Source organism: Bufo bufo, chromosome 4 (assembly GCF_905171765.1).
Source record: "Bufo bufo chromosome 4, aBufBuf1.1, whole genome shotgun sequence".
Taxonomy (NCBI): domain Eukaryota; kingdom Metazoa; phylum Chordata; class Amphibia; order Anura; family Bufonidae; genus Bufo; species Bufo bufo.
Genome location: NC_053392.1, coordinates 292,522,324 through 292,534,904, shown reverse-complemented (window position 1 = coordinate 292,534,904; position 12,581 = coordinate 292,522,324). Strand labels below are relative to the sequence as shown.

Sequence of the window (12,581 nt, the reverse complement as noted above, 5' to 3'; positions counted from 1 at the left end):
TGATAGCTCGTTGTCACATTTCACCCGACTAATGTTTGTTTAGGTTGAAATCGTCCGTTTTGATCAAGTTTAGCCTAATGTCTATGGCCACCTTTACGCTGCGGGAAGATTAGGTAGGGAGTTTATCTCCAAAGAAACAGTGATAATATGATAATGCAAACACTTCCACACCTGGGATCCATCTTCTATGACGATTTTGGGTAGTTTTGCTTGTATTGAATCATAAAGAGATCTTGAACTGTGCATAAACACAGAGACTGCATTCTCAGGGAGGAGATGAAAATCGTCAAAGCAGCTCCAGCATCCATCCTACATAACAAATGGAGACATGATTTTATACTCATTTCATTGCTTGGATAGTATCAGTAATGCTCTTAAAGACCCCTGACAAACAGATATTGATGGCCTATCCTGAGGATAGACCATCAGTATTAAAGGGATTCTGTCACCTCCCCTAACCCAAAATCGGATTTTAAAGCAGTCATGCAGCACAGCTTACCTTGAATCGGCTGTGCTCTTCTATCTTGTAATCCGTCCAGTAGTTTATGAGAAAAATGACTTTTATGATTATGCTAATTAGCCCTGAAGGTGCCCAGAGGGGCGTTTTGTTCCCTTTAGTGTGCCCAGTAACGCCCCTCTTACAGTGCCCAGAACACCTTCCTTCCGACTGCCTAACCGCCCACAGCCTCTCATCCCTCTCCTCCCCCTCCCTCACGGCCGAACGAACTCTCGCGCAGGCGCAGTACCCACTGAGGGCTGCGCCAGTGCGATTTGCTGGAGACTGAGAGAAGAGCGAGCATCGGACGTCACTGGGCTCGGCGCATGCCCAGTGACGAGGATGAAGCTCCTGCCCTCAGTCTCCTGCAGATTGCACTGGCGCAGCCCTCAGTGGGTACTGCGCCTGCGCGAGAGTTCGTTCGGCCGTGAGGGAGGGGGAGGAGAGGGTTGAGAGGCTGTGGGCGGTTAGGCAGTCGGAAGGAAGGTGTTCTGGGCACTGTAAGAGGAGTGTTACTGGGCACACTAAGGGGAACAAAATGCCCCTCTGGGCACCTTCAGGGCTAATTAGCATAATCAAAAAAGAGCACAGCCGATTCAAGGTAAGCTGTGCTGCATGACTGCTTTAAAATCCGATTTTGGGTTAGGGGAGGTGACAGAATCCCTTTAAAATCACAGAAAACTTATTTGTGATAGGGGTTACTTACAAGAGCTGTTCCATCTATTACTCTGCTCAGAGCTGCTATGTCTGTCGCTGAAGAACACGTGAAGGTGTAAATAAAATTTCCCAGTAAATATGCCAGTCCCTGTGACACATAAAAGGGTAATTTGTTTAAAACAAGAAAAAAGTGGATTAACATCATACAACAATAATAGAAGCAGTTACTTATATGATGTCTGGCAAGATATGGCTGGCAAAAAGGGGAGAGGGGGTCAATGTGGCTGCAGGAGCACACTGTAATGTCTGACTTTTCACATGTACCCACTAAATTGTACAGTGCTGTGGAATGTGTTGGTGCTATATATGACTATTATTATTATTATTATTATTATTATTATTTCTCCCATGCAGTCATTAACAAATGACTCTCATAGACCTGTAGATTGGTATTCTAAGTATAACATGGCTATGTATTTGCTATTTTCTTAAACAAAGTACTCTACATACCTTATGGTATGTTTGTCATATACATCTGCGCTATTCAGTGGTGCCTCTATTTGAGATGTTTTAAAGTTTTTCAAAGATAATCCCACTCTTTGTATGTTTAGTGCATTTTCTAGCAAAAATTATCCAATGTGTGAAAGGCCCATACTGCATACAGAGAAGTACCTTGTGTATTCTGACCTGAAAACATCCATCACTGTCAGAGATGCCAAGTGTTTTTAATTTAGCTGGACTGCAGAATATGGGAGAATGTGCAAGAATTTGTACTGAATCAACACATCCCAGGCACGGAATACTGCATAGGGAAAATAATTTAGTGCACCCTGCAAGTGCTCTGAGAAAAGATCAGGTAGATCTGCAATCCTTGTGTGGAGTCTTATAAAAGGGTTGAGTGAGATAGAATATGGCAAACCTACAATGCAGAAATAATTATTTATTATCTATGGAAACAGCTGTAATACATGCCGTTTAAAGGGAATGTGTCCTTTATAATTTTTTCTGCCAGTTAAAACCAGATAGTGACACATACAGTATCCTTTCTTGTAATATGTTTTGCTTTATGATTGTAGATTTGTCATTCTATTTCCTGAACATACCTATGGGGGCTGCTATCTTGGCTGAGCTGTTCTTAGCAGCATTCAGAGATATGCTTTATAGCAGCCACCATACTGACTTCTAAGGGAGAGTTTTCTCTGTGACCTGTGCAAAGCCCCCATATCGATAATAAAGTCTAATAGGTTTTGATTCAAACAAATAGATCCTAGTAGCAAGTAAGTCCAAAGGCAGCTCCAAATGTTTTTTTCTCCTGCATCTTTGGAGCCCACTATGGTATCAGAGCCTGGGCCCAACGGAGGATCCTCCGGTGGCATGGAAAATCAAATGTAACACTGCCAAAAATTCTTTCAAAATATGTTTAACGTAAAAACTTGATTTAAACAATAGGTCATTTTCTGATGAAACATTCCCTTTAGGGTCAGTAAATAAAGATACTGGAGTAATACAGCTGGTGTAGTAATGTTCTTCAAAAAAATCTCAGATATGAAAATTTGTGGGTATCCATTTACAAATCTTGGTATACACACCTTTATTGTTTCAGTTTTGCCAACACCATGGTCTCCTTGAAGGATTACACCATTACACTGCTGCAATATCTTTAAAAATAAAGAAGTAAAATAGTAAATTTACTAAGAATTCTATAATCAATTGGAGAATTCAGAATTAAAAAGAAAGGTCAAATCAAAAACATTTTGCCCATGGGTGTTCAATAAACAATATTGGTTTTATATGGAGGTCAGCAATAGCTAAGAACAGAAGACATAATGTAGCATTTGTGGGAACCACAGAAGAACATCTGCTATTGTCATAATGTAAGCTACTAAATATATATATATATATATATATATATACATACACACACAGAAACCATATATTCATGTATTAGCTTTCCTGCACGAGGAAGCTGACAATAGAAATCATTTATCAATGTCCTTGTATCAAGGCTCTTATGGCATGAGTCAACTTGGGGCAGATTTCCATTGCATTAATTTACATATCAATTAAAATGAGAGAACAGAAAAGCACAGATATAGAAATATTTTAGTAGCATCATTGTAAAGGCATTTAGAAAACAAAAACCCAATCAGTGATGTGTATCTTAATACTGGCTTTAGACAGTTCATTTTAGAAATAAATAGAACGACATGAAAGCTTATTTTCTGATGATTGCACCCCACAGGATATAATGACACAGCAAAGCAATTTACTGCATAATAAATTCATTGTAGCTTATATTAAAGACAATTTTTTGAAGGCATCAGAACTTACCTGAGATATTTTAAAAAAACATTTCTCAGTTACAGGATTCATAATAACAGGGATTTTGGCACCATAGAATTCACATCCATAAGTATATTTGGCATCCAATATACTTAGTTCATGTCTGGATGATCCGTCTGTAAGAAAATACATATATTAAATGTTAATAAAAAGAAAAAAGAAAAATACATGCTTGGACTTTGAAGTCCAATGCAAAAATGTACTTTTTGTAAGGCTGCATATCTTCTTTTGTCTCACAGGATGGATAAGACTTTTTATAGTCAATACATTTTTATTTTGTAGATCTTATATAAGAAAAATGGAAGAAGGAGTAGGAACAAAAGTGCATTTTATAAATTTTTATTCCTATGGTAGATTGTTTAATTAATAACATTTCCCTTAAAAAAATTCAACCTCTTCCATGACTATGCTAAATATGTGCACATTGTATAAAGTATGATGTTATAAAAGCACTAAGAACAACGACCCCCATTGTAGTTTTAGATTTCTTTTAAATTATTCTAAATGTATTTAGTTATTTTGTTGGGGCTTAGGTTAGGAGTGGACACATGGCCTGTGTGTTCCCTGTATGTCTCCAAATGTAGATCACTAATATCAGTCCAATTACAGATTTCCCTGCCAACTGCCAAAATTTTATTTATTTATTTTAGGTAACTGGAAAAAAAAATTTGGATCACTGTAGGCGCTGCCAGGATATGGATTAAAGGAACATCAGGAGCGATTCGGTAGATTCACTATAATCTTTATTCACAGGGTTGTCAACGCGTTTCTGGGATGGAGCGGCCCCTTCATCAGGACAGTAATGGTAAGACATGCACAGGGAAGCTTTAAAAAGGCAAATTTTTGGCGGGCTGATTGAGGAGTGGGGGAGGAGGGGAGGGGAGGTACACAGGTGTGTTTTACATTATTAACTGAGTCTGCAGTTAGTATTGTAGGGTATTTTGCTGATTATGGACAATAATAAAGGTACAATAAGGATACAAATGCTGATAAAATAAATATACAGATAGTGATAAAGGTACAATGCAGATAAAACAAATTAAAATCAAATAAACAAAAATTCGACAATACAATAGAAAGTAAATATATGTATATAGATAAAGTACACACATCAATACCCGTGGATTGGCTAGTGGTATCGCATATCCACAGATTCTTGTGCCCTAATATTCCATTAAGGCCTCATGCACACAACCATATTTTTTCGTTTTGGTGTCCGCCTGGCCGTGCGGAGCCAAACGGATCCGTCATGAATTACAATGCAAGTCAATGGGGACGGATCCATTTGACGTTGACACAATATGGGGCAATTTCAAACGGATCCGTCCCCCATTGACTTTCAATGTAAAGTCAGGAGTTAATATACCATAGGATCTGAGTTTTCTCCAATCCGATGGTATATTTTAACTTGAAGCGACCCCATCACCATGGGAACGCCTCTATGTTAGAATATACCATCGGATTTGAGTTACATCGTGAAACTCAGATCCGACAGTATATTCTAACACAGAGGCGTTCCCATAGTGATGGGGACGCTTCAAGTTAGAATATACTACAAACTGTGTACATGACTGCCCCCTGCTGCCTGGCAGCACCCGATCTTTTACAGGGGGCTGTGTTCAGCAAAATTAACCCTTCAGGGCACCTGAAGGGGTTAATTGTGCATATCATAGCCCCCTGTAAGAGATCAGGGGCTGCCAGGCAGCAGGGGGAAGACCCCCCTCCCTCCCCAGTTTGAATATCATTGGTGGCCAGTGTGCGGCCTCCCCGCCCCCCCTCTATTGTAATATCATTGGTGGCCAGTGTGCGGCCTCCGTCGGCCCCCCCTCCCCCCCTCTATTGTAATTTCATTGGTGGCCAGTGTGCGGCCTCCGTCGGCCTTCCCCCGGCCCCCCCTCTATTGTATTAATATCATTAGTGGCCAGTGTGCGGCCTCCCCTCTCTCCCCCCCGTCCGCCCCGATCATTGGTGGCAGCGGAGATTCCGATCGGAGTCCCAGTTTAATCGCTCTGGGGCTCCGATCGGTAACCATGGCAACCAGGACGCTACTGCAGGCCTGGTTGCCATGGTTACTTAGCAATATTACAAAATTAGAAGCATCATACTCCTGCTGGCCGCTGCGCTGTCTGTGTCCGGCCGGGAGTTCCTCCTACTGGTAAGTGACAGATCATTAAGCAATGCGCCGCACAGACCTGTCACTTACCAGTAGGAGGAGCTCCCGGCCGGACACAGACAGCGCAGCAGCCAGCAGGTAAGTATGATGCTTCTAATATTGTAATATTGCTAAGTAACCATGGCAACCAGGCCTGCAGTAGCGTCCTGGTTGCCATGGTTACCGATCGGAGCCCCAGAGAGATTAAACTGGGACTCCGATCGGAATCTCCGCTGCCACCAATGATCGGGGGGGAGGGGAGGCCGCACACTGGCCACCAATGATATTAATACAATAGAGGGGGAGCCGGGGGGGGGCGCACACTGGCCACCAATGATATTACAATAGGAAGGGGGGCGGGGGAGGCCACACACTGGCCACCAATGATATTACAATGGGGGGGCGGGGGCCGCACACTGGCCACCAATGATATTTAAACTGGGGATGGAGGGGGGTCTGCCCCCTGCTGCCTGGAAGCCCCTAAACTCTTATAGGGGGCTATGATATGCACAATTAACCCCTCAGGTGCAGCACCTGAGGGGTTAATTGTGCATATCATAGCCCCCTGTAAGAGATCAGGGGCTGCCAGGCAGCAGGGGGCAGTCATGTACACAGTTCGTAATATATTCTAACTAGAAGCGTCCCCATCACTATGGGAACGCCTCTGTGTTAGAATATACTGTCGGATTTGAGTTTTCACGAAGTGAAAACTCATCTCTGAAAAAGCTTTTTTGCAGACGGATCTTCGGATCCGTCTGTATGAAAGTAACCTACGGCCACGGACGCGGATGCCAATCTTGTGTGCATCCGTGTTCTTTCACGGACCCATTGACTTGAATGGGTCCATGAACCGTTGTCCGTCAAAAAAATAGGACAGGTCATATTTTTTTGACGGACAGGAAAAACTGATCACGGATGCGGCTGCAAAACGGTGCATTTTCCGATTTTTCCACAGACCCATTGAAAGTCAATGGGTCCGCGAAAAAAAACGGAAAACGGCACAACGGCCACGGGTGCACACAACGGTCGTGTGCATGAGGCCTAAATCCATATTAAACCGCGTGTTGGATTGTAGTAATTGGGTAGTAGGTAAGGAATTAGGCAATGTACATATATATACAGTACAGACCAAAAGTTTGGACACACCTTCTCATTCAAAGAGTTTTCCTTATTTTCATGACTATGAAGGCATCAAAACTATGAATTAACACATGTGGAATTATATACATAACAAACAAGTGTGAAACAACTGAAAATATGTCATATTCTAAGTTCTTCAAAGTAGCCACCTTTTGCTTTGATTACTGCTTTGCACACTCTTGGCATTCTCTTGATGAGCTTCAAGAGGTAGTCCCCTGAAATGGTCTTCCAACAGTCTTGAAGGAGTTCCCAGAGATGCTTAGCACTTGTTGGCCCTTTTGCCTTCACTCTGCGGTCCAGCTCACCCCAAACCATCTTGATTGGGTTCAGGTCCGGTGACTGTGGAAGCCAGGTCATCTGGCGCAGCACCCCATCACTCTCCTTCATGGTCAAATAGCCTTTACTTTCAAAGTTTTCCCAATTTTTCGGCTGACTGACTGACCTTCATTTCTTAAAGTAATGATGGCCACTCGTTTTTCTTTACTTAGCTGCTTTTTTCTTGCCATAATACAAATTCTAACTGTCTATTCAGTATGACTATCAGCTGTGTATCCGCCTGACTTCTCCTCAACGCAACTGATGGTCCCAACCCCATTTATAAGGCAAGAAATCCCACTTATTAAACCTGACAGGGCACACCTGTGAAGTGAAAACCATTTCAGGGGACTACCTCTTGAAGCTCATCAAGAGAATGCCAAGAGTGTGCAAAGCAGTAATCAAAGTAAAAGGTGGCTACTTTGTAGAACCTAGAATATGACATATTTTCAGTTGTTTCACAATTGTTTGTTATGTATATAATTCCACATGTGTTAATTCATAGTTTTGATGCCTTCAGTGTGAATCTACAATTTTCATAGTCATGAAAATAAAGAAAACTCTTTGAATGAGAAGGTGTGTCCAAACTTTTGGTCTGTACTGTATATATATATATACACATACACACATACATACATATATATATATATATATATATATATACACTGCTCAAAAAAATAAAGGGAACACTTAAACAACACAATGTAACTCCAAGTCAATCACACTTCTGTGAAATCAAACTGTCCACTTAGGAAGCAACACTGAGTGACAATCAATTTAACATGCTGTTGTGCAAATGGGATAGACAACAGGTGGAAATTATAGGCAATTAGCAAGACAAACCCAATAATGGAGTGGTTCTGCAGGTGGTGACCACAGACCACTTCTCAGTTCCTATGCTTCCTGGCTGATGTTTTGGTCACTTTTGAATGATGGCAGTGCTTTCACTCTAGTGGTAGCATGAGACGGAGTCTACAACCCACACAAGTGGCTCAGGTAGTGCAGCTTATCCAGGATGGCACATCAATGCGAGCTGTGGCAAGAAGGTTTGCTGGGTCTGTCAGTGTAGTGTCCAGAGCATGGAGGCACTACCAGGAGACAGGCCAGTACATCAGGAGACGTGGAGGAGGCCGTAGGAGGGCAACAACCCAGCAGCAGGACTCCGCCTTTGTGCAAGGAGGAACAGGAGGAGCACTGCCAGAGCCCTGTAAAATGAACTCCAGCAGGCCACAAATGTGCATGTGTCTGCTCAAACAGTCAGAAACAGACTCCATGAGGGTGATATGAGGGCCCGACGTCCACAGGTGGGGGTTGTGCTTACAGCCCAACACCGTGCAGGACGTTTGGCATTTGCCAGAGAACACCAAGATTGGCAAATTCGCCACTGGCGGCCTGTGCTCTTCACAGATGAAAGCAGGTTCACACTGAGCACATGTGACAGACGTGACAGAGTCTGGAGACGCCGTGGAGAACGTTCTGCTGCCTGCAACATCCTCCAGCATGACCGGTTTGGCATTGGGTCAGTAATGGTGTGGGGTGGCATTTCTTTGGAGGGCCGCACAGCCCTCCATGTGCTCGCCAGAGGTAGCCTGACTGCCATTAGGTACCGAGATGAGATCCTCAGACCCCTTGTGAGACCATATGCTGGTGCGGTTGGCCCTGGGTTCCTCCTAATGCAAGACAATGCTAGACCTCATGTGGCTGGAGTGTGTCAGCAGTTCCTGCAAGACAAAGGCATTGATGCTATGGACTGGCCCGCCCGTTCCCCAGACCTGAATCCAATTGAGCACATCTGGGACATCATGTCTCGCTCTATCCACTAACGTCACGTTGCACCACAGACTGTCCAGGAGTTGGCAGATGCTTTAGTCCAGGTCTGGGAGGAGATCCCTCAGGAGACCGTCCGCCACCTCATCAGGAGCATGCACAGGCGTTGTAGGGAGGTCATACAGGCACGTGGAGGCCACACACACTACTGAGCCTCATTTTGACTTGTTTTAAGGACATTACATCAAAGTTGGATCAGCCTGTAGTGTGTTTTTCCACTTTAATTTTGAGTGTGACTCCAAATCCAGACCTCCATGGGTTGAAAATTTTGATTTCCATTTTTTAATTTTTGTGTGATTTTGTTGTCAGCACATTCAACTATGTAAAGAACAAAGTATTTCAGAAGAATATTTAATTAACTCAGATCTAGGATGTGTTATTTTTGTGTTCCCTTTATTATTTTGAGCAGTGTATTTATGTATAGGTATAGGTTTTCTGCATGCCTCCACTTTTTCCTCCATAGTCTTTTTTTCTTTTTCCTGGTGAGGGTTTGTAATACTGGGTGATTTTGGGGTGAGAGAGTGAACAATCCCCAACAGGCCAAGACCCACCTACAAAACATAGACCCCAAAACAAAAATCATCCCTGACATGAACACCTATGTATCATCCACCGATACTTCTGAAACTGACCTATTACTTGAACGTTTTAAGGCACTCAGGTCTAAATATCTGGAAACTAAAAACAGAATCAGAGAGGGCACGCCCCCAGAAATGCAAATTAATCCAAAACACCCTGCTCTGATCACTCACCGCTTCTCATTGACCTTCAGGCAACTGTGCTAGACAACCAACCAAATTCAACGACTGAGACTCCATCTGCTGACATCAATAACCTCACTTTACACCTTACCCCCTCACCCACCAGCCCTCAAATTCCACCCACCCATCAACATACAACCTCATCCGCTTTCTCCACTAATACTATTGTTGTCGACAAAAGCGGTTCAGCGTCTTGTACTTTGGTGCCTTTTTCATGTCCGGCAAATACGAACCACAGCCCCACCCCAGCCCCCCAAAAACTCTCTCACCCCAAAATCACCCAGTATTACAAACCCACACCAGGAAAAAGAAAAAAAGACTACAAGAAAAAAGGTGAGGCATGCAGAAAACAAAAACTGGAAAAACACCAATGAGTTCCACCACCGCCACCCCAACCCCAGATGACAATTGCAACTCTACAATTAAGATTTTTAATCTCTCTAACCATAAACTCACACCCTACGAAATGAAACGCCTACAGAAAGGTATCTCCTTCTGCCTTTACAATAGGATAAACCCCATGGAACTATACAGTGACATACAGAAATTCAGGAGAAATCTTACTCTCAGAAGACACTTTGAGATAGAACAGATCAAAAATATTCCAAACAAGACCATAGAAAACAATCTATACAGCCACATATAGGCACATGGATGTCAGACCCAAATCCAATTTCTTCTCCATACAAAGTCAGGGACACATTATTCCCACATTCTTTGAATTAATCTCACATGAATTAAAAGTAAAAACAAACGATATAAATACATTAGATGACAAAGGAAACGTATGTAGAAGAGAGAGAGCAGCCCTCTATAACTTAAAAAAGAACAGTAACATAATCATATGCCCAGCTGACAAAGGGGGTGGAATTGTAATACAGAACGTCCAATACTACAGTCAGGTCCATAAATATTGGGACATCGACACAATTCTAACATTTTTGGCTCTATACACCACCACAATGGATTTGAAATTAAACGAACAAGATGTGCTTTAACTGCAGACTGTCAGCTTTAATTTGAGGGCATTTACATCCAAATCAGGTGAACAGTGTAGGAATTACAACAGTTTGTATATGTGCCTCCCACTTGTTAAGGGACCAAAAGTAATGGGACAGAAGAATAATCATAAATCAAACTTTCACTTTTTAATACTTGGTTGCAGATCCTTTGCAGTCAATTACAGTCTGAAGTCTGGAACGCATAGACATCACCAGACGCTGGGTTTCATCCCTGGTGATGCTCTGGCAGGCCTCCACTGCAACTGTCTTCAGTTCCTGTTTGTTCTTGGGGCATTTTCCCTTCAGTTTTGTCTTCAGCAAGTGAAATGCATTCTCAATGGATTCAGGTCAGGTGATTGACTTGGCCATTGCATACCATTCCACTTCTTTCCCTTAAAAAACTCTTTGGTTGCTTTTGCAGTATGCTTTGGATCATTGTCCATCTGCACTGTGAAGCGCCATCCAATGAGTTCTGAAGCATTTGGCTGAATATGAGCAGATAATATTGCCCGAAACACTTCAGAATTCATCCTGCTGCTTTTGTCAGCAGTCACATCATCAATAAATACAAGAAAACCAGTTCAGTTTGGCAGCCATACATGCCCACGCCATGACACTACCACCACCATGCTTCACTGATGAGGTGGTATGCTTAGTATAATGAGCAGTTCCTTTCCTTCTCCATACTCTTCTCTTCCCATCACTCTGGTACAAGTTGATCTTGGTCTCATCTGTCCATAAGATGTGGTTCCAGAACTGTGAAGGCTTTTTTAGATGTCATTTGGCAAACTCTAATCTGGCCTTCCTGTTTTTGTGGCTCACTAATGGTTTACATCTTGTAGTGAACCCTCTGTATTAGCTCTGGTGAAGTCTTCTCTTGATTGTTGACTTTGACACACATACATCTACCTCCTGGAGAGTATTCTTGATCTGGCCAACTGTTGTGAAGGGTGTTTTCTTCACCAGGGAAATAATTATTTGGTCATCCACCACAGTTGTTTTCCGTGGTCTTCTGGGTCTTTTGGTGTTGCTGAGCTCACCAGTGCGTTCCTTCTTTTTATGAATGTTCCAAACAGTTGTTTTGGCCATGCCTAATGTTTTTGCTATCTCTCTGATGGGTTTGTTTTGTTTTTTCAGTCTAATGATGGCTTGCTTCACCGATAGTGACAGCTCTTTGGATCTCATCTTTAGAGTTGACAGCAACAGATTCCAAATGCAAATAGCACACTTGAAATGAACTCTGGACCTTTTAACTGCTCATTGTAATTGAGATAATGAGGGAATAACACACACCTGGCCATGGAACAGCTGAGAAGCCAATTGTCCCATTACTTTTGGTCCCTCAACAAGTGTGGAGGCACATATGTAAACTGTTGTAATTCCTACACCGTTCACCAGATTTGGATGTAAATACCCTCAAATTAAAGCTGACAGTCTGCAGTTAAAGCACATCTTGTTTGTTTCATTTCAAATGCATTGTGGTGGTGTATAGAGCCAAAAATGTTAGAATTGTGTCGATGTCCCAATATTTATGGACCTGACTGTATATACAAGAAGCCGAGAACACCCTAGGCGATACCCGCTACTATAAGAAAACCATGAGAGACCCCTTTCCCAGCGCTAACAAAAAAACTGAACGCACTAATCAAACAAGCCTTCACAAACCAATACATAAACAAAAAAGAGAAAAACTTCCTAACGTCAAGAACTCCATGTACCCCATTACTTTTACCACTTATCAAAAAAACACAGAAATACCACACATCCGCCCGGACGCCCCATAGTCTCCAACAATAAGTGCGCCACAATTTATCACAATACCTTGACCTGTTCCTACAACCATATGTAAAACAATTACCTAGTTATTTACATGATTCCAGCCAACTTAT

The 12,581-nt window shown here is 42.5% G+C and overlaps 1 protein-coding gene across 1 annotated transcript in view; it reads right to left on the bottom strand.

Moving 5' to 3' along the window:
• Positions 1–12,581, bottom strand: part of LOC120998141 (dynein heavy chain 5, axonemal-like) — a 268,121-nt gene that overhangs the window by 113,517 nt on the left and 142,023 nt on the right. Inside the window, 4 exon segments of the mRNA XM_040428685.1 lie at positions 172–309; positions 1,203–1,301; positions 2,743–2,811; positions 3,485–3,612. Coding sequence (XP_040284619.1) covers positions 172–309; positions 1,203–1,301; positions 2,743–2,811; positions 3,485–3,612 — 434 coding nt within the window.